This window comes from Dermacentor variabilis, chromosome 10, assembly GCF_050947875.1.
Source record: "Dermacentor variabilis isolate Ectoservices chromosome 10, ASM5094787v1, whole genome shotgun sequence".
Classification (NCBI taxonomy): Eukaryota; Metazoa; Arthropoda; class Arachnida; order Ixodida; family Ixodidae; genus Dermacentor; species Dermacentor variabilis.
The window spans coordinates 5,644,514-5,661,561 of NC_134577.1; the positions used below are offsets into that span (position 1 = coordinate 5,644,514).

General features: G+C 45.9%; 1 protein-coding gene across 1 annotated transcript in view; it reads right to left on the reverse strand.

Moving 5' to 3' along the window:
* LOC142559777 (required for excision 1-B domain-containing protein-like) overlaps positions 1-17,048 on the reverse strand; it is a 48,965-nt gene that overhangs the window by 22,633 nt on the left and 9,284 nt on the right. The window contains exon 4 of the mRNA XM_075671422.1: positions 3,268-3,356. Coding sequence (XP_075527537.1) covers positions 3,268-3,356 — 89 coding nt within the window. The remainder of the gene's footprint in view (positions 1-3,267; positions 3,357-17,048) is intronic.

Genomic DNA, 17,048 nt, shown 5'->3' on the forward strand with positions numbered 1-17,048 from the left:
AAATGAAGATGCAAGATCACTTTCAATATCATTAATGAAGAGTAGAAATAAAAGGGGACCTAAAACTGGGCCCTGAGGAACACCTGAGGTAGCTGGAACATATACAGAAGAAAAACCGTTGAGCACCACAGACTGCTCTCTTGCACGAAGATATTCGGCAATCCAAGCTATGACATTGTTGTCCAATTTGTAGGCCCCAAGTTTTTAGATGAGAAGATCATGTGCAACGACATCAAAGGCTTTTTTGAAATCTACAAATATGCAGTCTATTATTTTGGTTTTGTCTATTGCTGAGGCCAGATCATGAAAAAATTCTAACTGTGTAGAGCATGAAAAACCTTGTCGAAAACCATGTTGACTAGAGCTTAGAATATTGTGTTTAGCTAAATGTGACATCATTGAAGTATAAATTATGTGTTCCATTAACTTGCATGTGTTACTTGTTGAAGATACTGGTCTGTAGTTCTCAATGGCACTTCTCGATTCGCCTTTGTGAATGGGTACAACCCGTGCAAGCTTCCAATCATGCGGTAAACAAGACTCAGATAAACACTTTGTAAATAACCGAGAAAAGTAATGACAATATTCCAGAACAGTTTCTAAGAATCGCTGCCGGAATATCATCAGGGCCACAAGCGATCGTCTGCTTCATCTCCTGCAGTAATTTACGTGAACCTTCTACACCAAATATCCCCTCAGGCACTTGTTTAATGTCCATTTGGCAGATAACATTAAGAGTGCGAGAACGCTTTGGTCTAAACACTGACAAGAAAAACTTACTAAAAAGTTTCACTTTGTCTTCATCAGCATCAATTATGGTTTCAGAGCTCTTTAAGGGGGGGATAGAATTGTTTTCTTTACCGTTACACCTAACAAATCTCCAGAACTCTAATCTTTGAGCAACTTCACACCAAGCTTTTCGAAATAGGCATGCTTGGCCTGCTCCGTAAAATTCTGAAAGCTTTTTTTCAAACATTACAGTTCTAACCAAGTATTTTGGGACTTCACTTTCTGAAACTTGAGATAAGCTCTCCTAATTTTTTGTATTAGTGTGCGTAGCTGACAATTAAACCAAGGCTTATCATCCTTTGACCGTTTAGATGAGATAACATGAGTAGGAACAAATGTATCGCGCTATTCAAACAGCTTGTCTTTAAACAGCTTCCATAACTCATCAATGCTCAATTCATCAACTAATGCATCAAAGGTAGGAAAATATGACTCAAACGCCGAAATTATAGCCCCAAAATCAGCCCTCTTATACACGTAAATCTTTCTGAGTTCCTTCTTCGGCACGGACACATATTAAACGTTTATATCAGCAGTAAAAACACAATGGTCACTTAAGACAGGAAGTACATTCACATTTGTTAAAATGTTTGGGATACTACATAAGAGCAAATCAAGTATGTGACCTGTGCCGTCACTCCGTGATGCATCAGGAATGTATTGTTGAAACGTAAAATCACAGACGAGATCCAAAAATGCAGAATACACATGGCCACTGACACATCTAAACACATCTAAAGCAGATAAAATTGATGCACCACTCTATACTGCCAATTTGGGGGTAGGACTTTTGAAAAGTCCTCTCAATCATTGTAACATCATGTAAACTGCTAATTCATGTGATATGAAATCTGTCTACTCCAGATGTTCTACATATGTAATTAGTACCATAATATTTTTTTTTTTGGAATGGGATTTGTAACCTTCATGCGTGTTTTTTTTTAGCTTGACAATTTTTGGGAATATTACAAAAAATCAAGCCCTAAATAAAAATGCTACTTCTGAGAGTCATAATAACTTTCTCTGTCAAATGCAACAAAATCAATTTACATCAGTCTTGTGATTGCCTCATAAAAGCATTTCTGTGTTTTACATGTATACTTGAAATAAGAAAATTGGAGTTGGTTCGGAGCTAAAGCTTCCTCATTTCTTTTTTTCGTTGCATTTTAATGGAGCACACAGGGATGCAACAATTCCTTCGCTGTACTCAGGGCTGCAAACAAAACATGGCACTAACCCAAGGGATTAGTAAAGTGAAAAATGAGACATCCACCCAACCATAGCAATTGCTACAAAGGAAACCCATACGGGTTCATCGAAAGAAAAGCCAAGGTATGAAGACAAAAATGCATGACACGAGCGCTGGGTAGTGGACTTCTCTGTACACCTCTTGTGTTAGTGCCGACGTATGTTCGTAACCATGAACACAATGCAACTAGCCCAGTTAGCAGTCTTCATTCATTCACTTATATGATGCATCAACAAATAAACACTACAAACAAACAAAAAGGCTTGGTGCATTCCACATCCCGTACACTCCCCGTACACCCAACAGAGCCAGAGTACTACATCTACCGGCATGCACTGTGGCAGTGGCGACGTAGCAAAACGCATGGTGAGATTGGTCCTCCTTGACCGGAGACCACAGTAGCTTCACCAAGTAACAGAGCACAAGCACTGTACAGCTAATTTCAGCTGCCTACGGGTGATGTTTGAGTAATAAAGTGCATTCTAGAAAGGCATTTTTGAAGCAAATTTTTTACTGCAGAGACACTAAAGAGTTGCCAAATTGTTCTGCCAAGTTGTTAATGAAATGCCACCGGTTGCTAACAGAAAAATTCACCGACAAATACTACACTCCCTAAAGCAAAATTTGAGTGCAGCTCTATGCGCGTCTTCCTTTCGCCATATCCGTCTCACGCAGCGCATTGCAAACGGAGCGAAGTGTGGAGAGACTGCCTTGCCAAGTGGGAGGTCACAAGAAGCAACATGCGAGTGACGCGTGGGCGTGACTTACAGCAGCTGCCGCAGACAGACTTCCCAGACGATGTGCACTACTCTGGCACCACCTTGTAGCCATCGTCGCCGCAGTGCACCTCATTGCACGGCACTACGCTTTTCCTCTCACACTTTTGCCACAAACTCATCCTTGCACTCTCTTAGCTCACTGCTTTTTCCATCTGCCGCTGCGCTCTGCATTCACTCTTTCATCAGCTGCGCTCATTTGCTCGGTTACACCAACACTCGCTGCAGGAATGGGCACCTAAGAGCTGCGCTCTAAAATCTGATGCTAGAATGACCGAAGACTAGATCCGGTGACAAAATTTGCTAAGATGGCACCACTGCCTACAACACTAACCTTTGCTAGTTACATGTTACTTTATGCACAAGAGTGCAACGAGGTTTTAAGACATATGCGGCTCATCTTTTTGCAACTTGCTTTTATGAAACAAAATGCGATGATTGGGAGTCACTTGCCTAGCCTTCATAGATGCCACATCAGCCTGGTTCTTGTACTCCTCTGGATTGTCCAGCAGGTCTTGCTTGGCCAGCTGCAGCTTGGCTGTCTGCACAAGGCACAGAGAACACACAAGGGTTAGTAAGGCCAAGCACTAAGGTCTGAATAATACAATCCCATCCAACAGCAACTTTTTAGATCAAGTGGCACATTTCATTAAAATAAGAGGACAGAAATGCAACCTAACCTTTATCAAGAAATTACTGAGCTCTCAAACACAGCCTCAGCGATCTGAGGCTGTGCTGATGAAGCACCTTCTCATGATGATTACCATGGTCTTTCCTTTGTATCGGGCGACAAATGAGAGTATGTAGCCTGGATCAGATGGTTAAGTTAAAAACCTTGTCGAAAAAACAGAAAAATAAAAAATTCACAGATTACGATACTCCCTAAGGCAAAATTTGAGCGCAGCAGTATTCACGTTTTCATTTCGTGATATATTGGCTGGTGCGGACAAGCTGTCTCATGAAGCATGTTGTGCAACTGTTACGCACTGTGCTTCAGAGAGGCAGTTGCGCGGTGTGGGGCAACTGCCTCTCTAATCAGGAGATCATCAGATGAAGTGTGTGGGGGACGCATGGGTGCAATTCACAGCAGCAGTTGCCGCGGACAGCCTCCGCTCATGCAGCACTTCATTTCCCTACAGACAACAAACCTCTGGTGCCATCTTGTAGCCATCGTTGCTGCAAAGCTGCGCAGCATTACACTTTTGTTCGCAGGCATTTGCCATACCCTCCTCCGCTTTCCTCCTTGCACTCTTTTCGCTCTTGCCACTTTCATCCCCTGCTGTGCTTTGCATTTGCTCGATTAGGGGGTAGGATACTGACGCTGATGCAAGAACAGGCGCCTAAGAGTAACACTCTAATATAATAATGTCCTTTCTATTGGCCTTCTTGCCCATTTACTGGGTCACTCGGCAGTATTTGTGTGCTTTACCAGGGTTCTAGTCACAACTTCGCAGCCTGCACGATATGTCGCGTGGCAGACCAAAGGTAGCGCCAACACATTATTTTCGACTGCCTATGGTGTAGACTTGGGCTGGAGATTCGTGCATTCCAGGATTATTTGAGAAATGTGACTCGTTGCAGTGGTGACAGGCTGTGCTTGTACCACTATGCATTTTGCTTGTAAAAGGCGAGTTCACAGCATACCGCTACGGACCTCACACATGAAACAGCTTCCCTCAGAATTGTCGTAAAACCACTACTTTTTGATGTCCTGTTCGAAGGAGCAGTACGCAGACATTGCTGGTTTTGCCTTTGCGGTTGCCTTCCATCTTTGCAGTTCAAATGACCTGATGTGCTTCATCACTTTATGCCTTTGGTCACCTTGTGGGGGGGTTGTAAGCCGAACCAGGTCGATGCTGCATCTTTAGCTAGATTTTCTTTCTTTTCTTTTTTTTTTGTCCTCGTCACCCACTCAGTATTAATCTCAAGTGGATATACCTGTAAACTGGTCTAGCGCATCGGTTGCTGTTCATTCCACTCAGTCTCTGTTCGCCAAGGAATCACATGCTTCAAAGGAGTGCCAGCCGACATCTTCCTGAACTGCCTCATTAGATGTGCCTTTGCGTACACCCATAGCAGTGCAAGCAGCTTCCCTTTTTCGGGTTTCCGGGGCCAGCTGCATGTGAGAAGACAGGCACAGCTCTGCATTTCTGAAAGTGAGGCCTGGTACAACCGCTCCTTTCCTCAAACCTCTGCAGACAGACCAGATAAGGGATCAGAGATTTGGAGCCAAGAAAGGAGTGACAGGTGTTTGTCTTTGCTCTTAGCTTTTCCAATAGCTCTGCATGTAGTTTGGGGCCGCCGTTATGGTTATACCTATAGTCAGGTACAACACTATAAGAAAGGGGAGGCCCCGCGCAGATGACCGACGCACGATAGCCAATTGCCTCCGGGAATAAAATAGTCCCACTAAAAAAAAGAGAAAGAAAGAAAGAAGAAGTCTTTCTAAAATGTAAAATTCTTGGTATAAATAAGGACTTGTATTTTGATGACCAATTTGGTAGAGTTCTCGTGACTGGAATGCTACAGCACATGCCAGATCGCATGAGAAAATTAACCCTGTGCCTTCTACAGCGCTGCGCATCATCTGCTTTTTAGCTTCATTGCAAGGGACAAAAGTAGAAAGAACAGCTCTGCATGGCTTTTGCACTGGTCTGCATGTACACAACACAGTTATTACTCATTTTCCAAGCTTAAAATGAATCAGTTGCTATTTAACAAGTACATACTTAACAAAATGCTTCATCCTTCGTTTTTAATACTATTCGTTTTAAATAGCATACAATTTTTATCTTTTTTGTTTTGTGTTTTCACAAACTTATTTTTAAGAATTTGACGGTTTTTTTTTTTGTTCCCTTTTACTTTTTCTTTAAACATGCAATCTCGTCAGTTCGTGCAAGGCATCCCATGCGAGTTTTCCGCTGTGGAGCCCAGCGAGGTGACAACGGAACGTGATCCTTTGCTGCTGAACGAACCTTGTGTCACCTCGATCTCCATGCCACCAAGGAGCCTCGACAAGGGCGGCCACATCCTGACTAGTGATTCACGCAACATGATCTTCCACTGCTGCACATATTGGCGTAACAGGGAGCCTGAATGCAGTGTGGTGGACGCAAGCAAGTTTGTCGCCGAGATGCTCGGTGTCAGTGAAAGCAGTGTTCAGGGTGAGGACGGAGGTCAAGGCTTCGCATTTTTCAAGTGGCAAACTGGTCCACGCCCTTGCGAAAGTCACCATGAAGTACGGAGAAAAGAAGACGCAGCACTAAGTATGACAGCTTCACGTTGTGCACCCCGCAACGAGATATCGATGGTCGCGAAGATAACTAACGAGTTCTCGAAGTGTATGGATCTCCCGTCACTGAAGCGGTGTACTGTGCCCCACCTGTTTGTTGAGACTGGATTCAAGCACGAGAAGAGCTGCAACTCATTGATTATTGACCGGGATGACATCGCCAAATGGTGGAATTGCTACCTTCGTGAGGTAGAGCGCTACTGGGCAGAAGGTCGAAAGATCTTCCTGGACGAGACATGGGTGACGGCGGGACACATTCAGTCAATCGCGTGGACAAACACTGTGGTGCAGAAGCGCGGACGCCTGTACACTCAAGCAAATGGCCTGTCGACGCGTCTGAAACAACCTTCTGGGAAAGGCCAGTGCCCGATTGTGATGTACATCGGCAGCGAGGACGGCTTCATACACGACTGCTTGGATGCATTCAGAGGCCAAAAAACAAATGACTACAACGAAATGGACGGCAATCGTTTTGAGAGATGGTTTAATGACTTTCTGCAGAAGTTGCCAGATGGTAGCGTCTTGTTTTGGGCAATGGACCTTACCATGCCCATTGAGAAGAGAAATTGCCAACGATGGCTTGGAAGAAGGGAAAAATGCAGGAGTGGCTCGAAAGCAAGGATATCGCCTACAGTGAAAGGATGGTGAAAAAGCAGCTGCTTGAACTGGAGGCATCTTTAAGGTCACGCTTTCCGAGCTACATCGTAAACAATGCAGCTGAAAGGGCTGGTTGCATTGTACTCATGCTCCCACCATACGACTGCGAATTTAATCCCATCGAGCTGGTGTGGGCAAAGGTAAAAAATGGCATTGTTACGGCCAACAGAGACTTCAAGCAGTCCATGATCGAAGATGTCTTGAAGTAAAAAATCAAGCACGTAACGGCGGAACACTGGAGGAAGAGCATTCACCACTTGATGGACCTGGAGGCAAATTCAGTCTGGGAGTGGCCACATCCAACACATCATTATCCAACTGGGTGAAGATGAAATTGAAGAAAACGTCTCCGACTGTGACCTGTCCAGCATTGAACCACTCGACAAAGCTTCTTACTGAATAAAGAACAGCCTTTATCAGGGCTACCAATATTTTGCCAGTGGGTTTGCAGCTGCGAACCATCCTGCTGTGACGTCTCAAATAAATAAGCAGTTCATTTTGTGGCATATTCCTTTTAATGGAAACTGAATTCTGAAAAAGCAACGTCCTGCACACATTGTGTTCAAGTTAAGTACTTGCACGGAGAGATGCTTAAGTGCTGGCAAATCAGAATGCAAACACAATTATTAACCCTGAATAACTATGAGAGGTCCAAAATGCTCATTTGGGCAGCCACTGTGCAGCTTTACAGGCCCTATGGTGAAAAAGCACTTATCAACGCGAAATTGACGGCCACTGTTAGCAGCTTGCATGGCAAAGCACATTCAGGCGGTTGCACCATTTTTTTTTTTGGTTATGTGGCTCATGCAAGTAATGCGAATAAGGAAACAATTATAAAACATCATTAGCTCAGTGAGCCCCATAATACTCATTTGGGCAGCTACTGTCGAGCTTGACAGGCCCCTTGGTGACATAGCAGTAGTCTGGGGCACGCTTGAGTCACTTAGCATTGTGCACTTCGAATCACAGCCATGTCATAGCCATTGCTTAATTTGTTTATCTGACTGGGCAAGTAACGCGAATGCAAGCACAATTATTAACCTTGAACAACTCTGCTAGCATTTTTTGTACCGAAATACGCTGAGTAAAGTTGAATCTGTTTTATTGGAGCACTCTTTATTGTACAAGCCATAGGCAAAGTGACAGCAAGATTCAGACAATGAAACTGGTGAAGTAATAAATGGTGAAAGTTGCAAAAGCTCTCAGCTCTCTGCTTTGCTAAGCTCTTTCCTGAAAAATGCCTTTGTAATGACGAAAACATCAGACAGGAAATGACGCCCCGCAACACAATATTATTAGTGTTGAAAATTTGTAGCACCATGTGTGATGGGCAGCGAAACCATCAGTTTACTAAGACTGGAAGCCTTAAAAATGCAAAGACATAGCAAGGTGTTTCATAATACGGCACCCTTTTATGTGCACTTCTGGCGCGCTACCACATGCACTGATGCATGAACATATGAAGAGGGGTAAATGGCGAAGTTACTGTGCAACCAAAAGATGCTCTTAACAAAAATGTATCTAAACTTTTCTGTTGTCATAGCTGATAGAATTTTCTTTTGTGCAAGTTGGTTAATCACATCATGGAAACAACACAAGAAGCAAGAACAGAAAACACAGCCAGATGACCAAGAAGATGAGGTAGACGAGAGAGCAGAGGCTGGCCCTGCTGTTCACAGGACTTGGTGATTTGAATGAGAAGAGTTAATGAAATTGTGAAAAAAGACGTAGCCGAAAGGAAACTTACAACAAAGGGTAATACAAAATGAAAGGACAGAAATAAAAATAAACACAAACGCACACAGAAGCAGGCACATAAACACGAGAGTGAAAACTAAAATCTCACATAAAGAAATGGAGAAAAAGAATATATACACAAATGCAAGAAAACACACATTTACAGACATGGGTAGAGGTAACAGGAGTCTGTTCACAGGCTCTTGTTCATACCTTGTTGTGCATTTTTTTTTTCACCACCATCTTAACACTGTCATGGGAATGTTTAGTAGCAACATATGAAAATTTAAAAGCAGGGCGGAGCTGTGTTGTGGGAAAGCATATCGAGCATTGGCAGCACACCTTATAAATGACTGTCACAGATAGCGCGTGCAGTGAGCAAAGAGTGGTAAGCCATACGGCGACTCGAATTTATGCCAAGTTTCTTTGTTAAGACACCAGTTTATTGACATTGAGGAAACAGATACTGCGACCAAATATCCGATTGTTACCAATTCAATTACCTTCACTCAAGCAGTGCGTGTCACTGATTGCTAACATTGGTGGACAGCAATCAATCAACGGTACTACACAATGCTCGAATGACACCGCTAGATGCTCGGCTATCGTAAAACACTGCTGACAATGATCGTTCGCGCTGAGCTGGCAGCAACGACTGTCAGTGATGACGTGCAGGCGTAGCAGACGAACTAGCAACACGAAGCCCGCGCGCCGGCGAGCGTGGCACGTCACAGTTTTGTGTGACCATGTGTCCAGCTGCGTTTACACTCCTTCTTTGGCCCATCTCGTTGCTCTCCAAAACCGGAACTTGTTTTGGTTGCTACAAACAAGGCTCCAAATAATTGCCTGTCGTGCTCTGAATCCAATGCTGTTTCGTGCCATGATTACTGGGTCATTAGCTACTTATTGCAGCAGAAAAAACAAGATCGAGAATTTTTGTGTCGATACTCCTTTAATATCACCCACGAGTATTTAGGGTTCCGGAAGCTGATAAACAAGATTGTGATGATGATTAATGGGGTTTTATGGGGCAAGGGCCAGGGACGGCCAAGGAGTGCCAGACAACGGATTAATGTAGTCGAGTTTGTGGTCAATGTCAGAATGTATATGTGCATGGCTGTATAGAGGCCTAAAAACATTCGCTGTAGAGTGCGTAAAATATATGTTTAGGTAAAATTACGACAGTGATACATATGGTGTAAGTGACATGTTGGCTGAAAATAAAATATACGCTGTGAAGAGATGGTATACTAAAATGTGTGGTTGTCGGTAGCACTACTGCCTCATCGGGGCCTTTCGGGAGTAAGGCCCTGGAGGCGTGCGCTATAAAAAGTGCTAACATCGCAACAGTGGCTTCATAAGAGAAAGCACCTTATGAACTTTTGGAGCTGATAACATGCAACAAGTGGACTTCATTTATAAAATCTAATATTGATTTCATGTTGAATAGCGGTTCATCACGAAAAAACATTGCTGGATGAAGAGGGATAGGTTGTGTGTACGCTAGAGGAAAGTGTTTTTTCATTTCACCGTCTACTTCCCAGCACTTCAGTAAGACATAGATGACAGTCAACCTCTCGCTACATTTAGCACAGATGGGAGGTTCATCCCCAGTCAACAAGTAGCTGTGCATGCCGTATGTGTGTCCTATTCTCAACCGAGTTAAGAGGACATTGGCTGCCCGTGATTTCGTTGCTGATGGCCAAGAGCCTAACTGAGCTTTCATTTGGTGAAGCTTGTTAGAGGTTTCAGCATCCCAAAGATGTTGCCAATAGCTTCTTAGTTTCCTTCGCAGGAAAGATTCCAGGTTTACATCTGTGACAGCTTAGGAGCGTTGCGAGGTTTCATTGCTGTAGATGTAGCGAGTTCGTTGTCAAGCACATTCCCCTCAATGCCTCTGTGGCCAGGAATCCAGCATACAGTCGAAACCCACGATAATGAAATCCCATGACTACAAAATTCTCACAACAACGAGATATTTTCGTATCCCCGGCGAACGCCCATAGGATTCAATGCATTTCATACCTTTCGCCAATGAAATGCCACTGTACTACAATCCCGCACAAACAAAATTTGCCAGAACGTAACCCTACATATTGCCACCTGCAGTAGAGGGGACAGTGCAAAAGAGGAGGCAGGAAGGCCAAGAAGGAAGAAGTGCGCATGCTACCCCCGCCCGCTAGATAGCCTGGTCCCGCCGTTGTTTCTTCAGAGGCCAGCTGTCCCCATTAAACGTCACCAGTCCTCCCTGGAGACGCGTGACAAACTGGTGAAGGTGCAGGGTATTTCTCACTCAGGCCGAAGACCCCTCCTGGGAGCGGAACCACCAGCCCTGTGCCAATAGAGACTCCCGTCCATCAGGCCAGCCATAGGATCAGGAAACTGCCTCCAGAAGACGCGATTCCAACCACCTCAACTGGTACGGATAGCGCGATGACGACTCTGTACACACATCAGAACCCGCGGGTTCCAAAGTCGTTCCATGGCGACTTGTTCGAAGATGTCGAAGAATGGATGGCCGACTTTGAGCGCATGGCCGAGTACAATGAATGGGACGACGCCACTAAACTTATGATGTGAGGACTGAAAGAGCAGCTCTTCAATGGTCTTGTGCGAAGCCCTTCGAAGACTGTCGCTGAATTTTTATCTGAGGCTGTAAGTATGGAGAAGATGCTTCAGCAGCGATCAAACTCCTACGAGCGACAAGTGAACGCAACATCCACTTACGATATTTTCACAGCGACCGGAGAAACCATTCGCACCACTGTGAGGGAAGAAATGCAGAAGATTTACGGCGCGTCACAAGCTACGATGAGCTCCACTGCCAATGCCGTAAAACATGAAGTACACCAAGCGCTCCAGTCCAACTTTCCTCTTGCTAACACTGTGCCTGCACCAATTGAACACCACTGTGCGACCTATGCTGTTTGTTCACGCCGCTCATCCGGTGGCACTTTCATCACCAGCCCAGCCGGTACAATACATCGTTGAACGACGCACGCCTCCAACATTTCTGCCTGCCACTCCTCCTGTTGTTCTTCAGCCGGAGCAGCCAGTGCATTACGCAGACGATCGATGCATGACTCCTCGGAAGTCGAATGTTTGACGCACACCGGACCACCGTTCTGTGCTTCCACTGTGGTGAGGCAGATCATTTGTACCGCCAGTGCCCATACCGACGTCTGAGGTTGCGGGGCTTTTCCGCTTACTCACCGCCACTTTGACCTGAACAACTACCTCAGGATATTGAACATTACCTGGCTCAACAGTGCATGCCACAATCTACCGGACAAAAGTCACGCTCGCCGTCGCCAAGACGATTTACGCGAACAAGGATGGGCACCGTTTCGGCGTCAACTGCAGCTGAACGGAATGACCGGCTTTCGCTTGACATACTGGTGGTGATCGACGGTTACACGGTTAGCGCTTTACTGGATACCAGTGCGGACTTTCCTGTTTTAAGCAGGAAGATGGTGATGTATCTGAAGAAAGTAATTACTCTTTGGCATGGCTCGCCGATTCAGGCGGCTGCTGGTCACATCGTAACTCCGCTGGAAACCTGTACGACTAGAGTTCGTATTCGAGGATCACCTTTCGTGGCCAGCTGCTTGTCCTACGCGAATGCTCCCGTGACGTCATTGTCAGGGTTGACTTTCTGCAAGACTATGGCGCTGTTATTGACCTACGGGGAGGTGTAGTCACCTTCTCAGCTGGCCTAGCAATCGATGGGTACGACAACAATTGATGCGATGACGCCCTTCATGTTTCCGCCAAAAGCGTTACACTTCCTCCTTGAGCCAGTGTCCTTGTCAAAGTTATGTGCGGTGGAATGCGCGAAGGCAAAGTGATAGCAGAAAGTAACTTAACACCTACAGGGTGTCTACCAAGTTGGCATTTCCAAATTCCCTGAGTTTTCCAGGTTTTCCCTGAGTGCCTTTGCCCATTTCCCTGAGTGACGCAGAACTATGTTTTATGTCAAGACGGGCTGAAACCATATCGCCTGATGCTGTCACTCTCGAGTAAGCACATGAAAAAAATAAAAAGCAACTTAATCCAATTTGAATACTAATAGTGTTTATGTTATTCAAAAAGCGAATAGAAGGCAGGGGTTAGTAAAATGCACAGAAAATAAAGTGTCTTCGAAAAAAATTGCGAATAAGTCGGACATTCACAAATACGAATAAAAAGGAGACGCACATAGAAGCAAATATATTCGAATATGAGCTATTTCTATCAACTGATAGCAAGCTCAGTGCTTATGAGGCCCGAACTCTGTCACAATTGAGATTCTCTCTCAACCGCTCGTAAGTAAACCTCAACTGTCCTGACATACTCTCAGCCCGCGCACGACGCCTGAGTGTTGTGTTTCACTGCTTTAAAGAGTTTATTTTGGTTTGGATGCGGGACACCTGCATCTCGGCATCAGCCAAAACTTTGTTTTTTGAGCTCAAGCTCCTTCAAAACGGTGGAAGCAAGCTTCCTTTCCCGTTTATTCCTCAATGCGTACATCATTTCTGTTCTTGTCCTCCTCCTGCCACTCGTTCATAGACTCGACGACATAGTTCATGGGGGAAGTTTGTGAAATAACACAGTAAGGCCCATATCGTGGGAGCAGCTTAGAAGAAAGGCTGGGAGCTAAAGGTGCAACCCACAGCCAAACCAATGAATTGGAAAGGAAGCTTTTGGGGTCAGAACCACCATGACGAAGCTTCTGATGTGTCTGATCTGCGGTGGTAAGACAGCGGGCAAGTTGTCTGCATTCTTCAGCATGCTGCGCAGCTTGAGAGACAAAAACACATTCTGATGAATCAGGCTGGTAGGGTAGAATGGTATCGATGGTGCAGGAAGGTTCACGGCCGTACAGCAAGAAAAACTGAGAAAAGCCATTGGTGGCTTGAGTGGCAGTATTATAGGCTAATGTGACGAATGGAAGCACAGCGTCCCAGTTGGAATGGTCGGACGCGACGTACATGGCGAGCATGTCACCGAGAGTACGGTTGAAATGCTCTATCAACCCATTCGTTTGCGGATGGTATGCACTAGTGGTCCTGTGGATGATGCTACACTCCTTCAGAAGCGATGTCATGACTTCAGACAGAAAAGCGCGGCCTTGATAAGAAGTTCCCGAGGAGCTCAGTGAAAAAGAACAAAATGCCGCAGTATGAATGATCCAACGTCTTGGGCAGTGGCAGACGGAAGTGCAGCGGTTTCTGCATAGTGTGCGAGATATCCACTGCAACGATAATCAAGCGGTTTCCAACCCCAGTACAAGGAAGTGGACCGTAAAGGTCGATTCCGACACCATCAAAAGGACGGGATGGACAAGGAAGCGGCTGCAAAGGTGCGGCAATGGAAGTAGGGATCGACTTTCAGCGCTGGCAGTCGAGGCAGCAGCAGACGGACTTGCGAACAAACTTGTACATGCCAGGCCAGTAATACCGGAGCCTAAGGCGGGTGTAGGTCTTTAACACGCTACCGTATGCACATTGGGAATCCACGGTATTACGAGGAGCCATTGCCAACCCTCCGGGAAATATTTGCGATGGTAGAGGAGTTGGTTGCGAACAGCAAAGTGATGCGCTTGCCGCCGTAGCGTCCTAGATGCTGTAACTGTGGCAGGATCAGTGAGAAAGCCCAAAACGAAGAAATCCATGGGTCTTTGCTCTGCTCAGAGCGCATGTCATCGATGGCAAGTGCTGAAAGGACAAAGTTGAGTGGGCAAAGACTGCGCGACAGGTGAGAGATCGTATGCAAGGAGAGAGATCGAACTCAGTGCGGTAGTCAAAACCCTGCGAGCAGTCCGAACCGGCCCCGTGCGTAAAGCGCTGGTGATGTGCCCAACTGACCGGCACTTCATTACATTTCATACGCTGGAGATGTGCCGGGCTAACCGGCGCTTCATCCTCGTTACAAATATATATATAAACAAGTCCTGCCGATGCCAACTCTATGTTTCCGCTTAACCAAACATATACAACCGAGGTTGGTAGTTCCACATGAGGTTAACCCTTGCTGCCGGGAAGATCAGAGGTAAGAAGAAACGAAGAGAAGACAGGAATGATTAAAAACAGGTAAATACAAAGATTGGAGAGGAGGACAGGAAAAGACAACAGATTTCCCCCTGGTGGGTCAGTCTGGGGGTGCAGTCTATGAAGTAGAGGCCAAAGAGGTGTATTGCCTCCACCAGGGGTCCTTAAAGTCTGAACACCTGGCGTCTGCTCAGCCACTAGGATCCCCCTGTTCCCAAATACGGCTAAGACGCGCACGACTACACGCGGGGTGGTCGAACCCTCATGTGGTTGGATACGTGGTGTCGCAACACACCAAATGCCTGCTGATGCAGACGCCCCTGTGGGGGTGACCTGCAATATGTCTAGGAAAAACCATAAAGACAAGGAGGGACTTTCGGAAAGATTCTATTGTCTGTGTTGTGAGGGTACGCTCTGCATGAGGCTAGGGCTGAAGGCAAGCTGCCAATCTAGCTACACTGTCTTTCCGTAGAACTCCACAACCAGTAATGTGTGCAATCACAGCTAGGATGGGTTCCAGCAAATAAGGCAACCATAGGCGTCAACTCTAACACGGTTTACTGCTGCAAGCAACAAGCAACACTTGCAGAAGGAAAGTCCTCTCGTAATAGGTAACAAATAGACTTGCCTCATTATGCCTGATAGTGAGGCAACAAGGTCACTTATGGGTTGCAGCAGGTATCTGTTAGGTCATCGGTCAGGTTCGAGGTTTGGGTGCCAGAGAGGAGAGAGTCTCCCCCAGTGACACTCTTTTATACCTTTTTCTCTTCGTGGGAGGAATAACCTCCTCGCACATCAAATACCTTTCCCTCTACCGCGAGTCTGAGGGGGGGGGAGGCTAATTAGTTGCGAGAATCGAGGAAAAATTGGGAGAGGGTGCAGTGCGGCTCTCCGGTGTATATGCCAGCTCTGAACATTTCTGCAACATGCAAACACAGCGGCGTAAATACATGGAAGGAAATACACATAATACATGGAAGTTTGGTACACACAATTGTCTACATGGGATAGAAGATGCCTTCCAAGGCAAGAGCTGTAAATATTGCGGCTGAGTGAAGCCACATTCTTCCTTTGAAACATTTTCTAAAATGTCCACAACAGTGCACACCATGCATGGGAGCATTTTCTGCACAGCATGGCCCTCACTACCACTTTTAGCTGCATTGTTTTTTATAGTTGCATCATATTGTCATGTAATACCATTTTATTCATTATTCAAATGAGCAATCGGAAGAAACAATTGAATTAGTTACCAGCAACTCCTGCTGAAGCAAAATGACGGACATATGTCAGTGCAAGTTCAGTTGTGGCCAATGTGCAGTATGGGAACGTCAGTCATTTTTCCTGTCAGAAATATTGTACACTAGAAGTGTGTAAAAATGCCATGTTTGCAAGCACGAAGTGACATTACTGCACGGAATTCAACATATCAAGGCATAGTCGGGGGGGGGGGGGGGGGGGAGAGGAGGGTATACAGAGCACATGTCCCCCTATGCCCCACTGCCTTCTCCCTAATTTACGCTATAAGGACATGTGTCATAAAGAAATGTGTGTCAACTCTCACCGCCAACCTCCTCCTCAGTCAAATTGTGCTCCCTTCCCCCTCCCCACGAAATTATTTCCTGGCTATGCAACTGCAACGTATAATAGCACATTACCGGCAAAAGTGACTTTTTCACGTTTCATAATGCAGACTAATGTGCGCTGCACCCAAACTTTTGCTAAACATGGAAATAAGAAGATGGCCTTGCGGCCCGTGGAGCTGCTACATGGCCACACTCAATGAAATTTGAACAAAACGAATATTTGGCGTGTCACGCGTCTTCATAGCACCTGACATGACAACCTCTAGATAGATGCCTTCTCTTCTATTGTGACCGTCTTCTGCATCTGTTTTCCACTTGGCTCATCGTGGTCGAGGAGCATGTCATAACACAGTGCTGCTGTACGTGATCTCGGAGGTTAGCGAATTTCACTGCACCGGCTTGGATCAGCCGACTCGTGGCCTCCAAGATTGCACCGATGCTAATGCAATCTCGGAGGCCACGCCCAGCTGCCAGCCAGCGCGGTGTGCCGCAGGGAGAGGGGGAGACGTGAATGTATGGCCTGGGCGTGACCCCGAGATTGCGATGGGGAGGTCTCTGAAGCCAGCCCAACTGCGGCTGCCTGCGCGGCACTCCACAGAGAAAGAAGTGAATGCACTAATGTTTCGCACCACCACATGTAACCACACAGCATGGCGCGACTCGTGCAGGCTTGCCTGTGACTCTCGAAATTGTGCCGGGGAGATCCTCCTCCCATTCCTTTATATTTGTCCAGTGTGAACACTACCTATGTATGCAGCTTCAAAACAACTGGTTGATAGTTTCCACTCTTTCTGTCCAACTTTTTTTCCTGTGTTTGTCCTTCTATACGCGCAGCTCTTCCTAACACAGCCATGCACCAACTTGCCCATCAAGGAGTTCTTCTGAACTACCCCCAGCTGCTCCTGCCTGTACCACATGCCGTGCAGCCTGAAA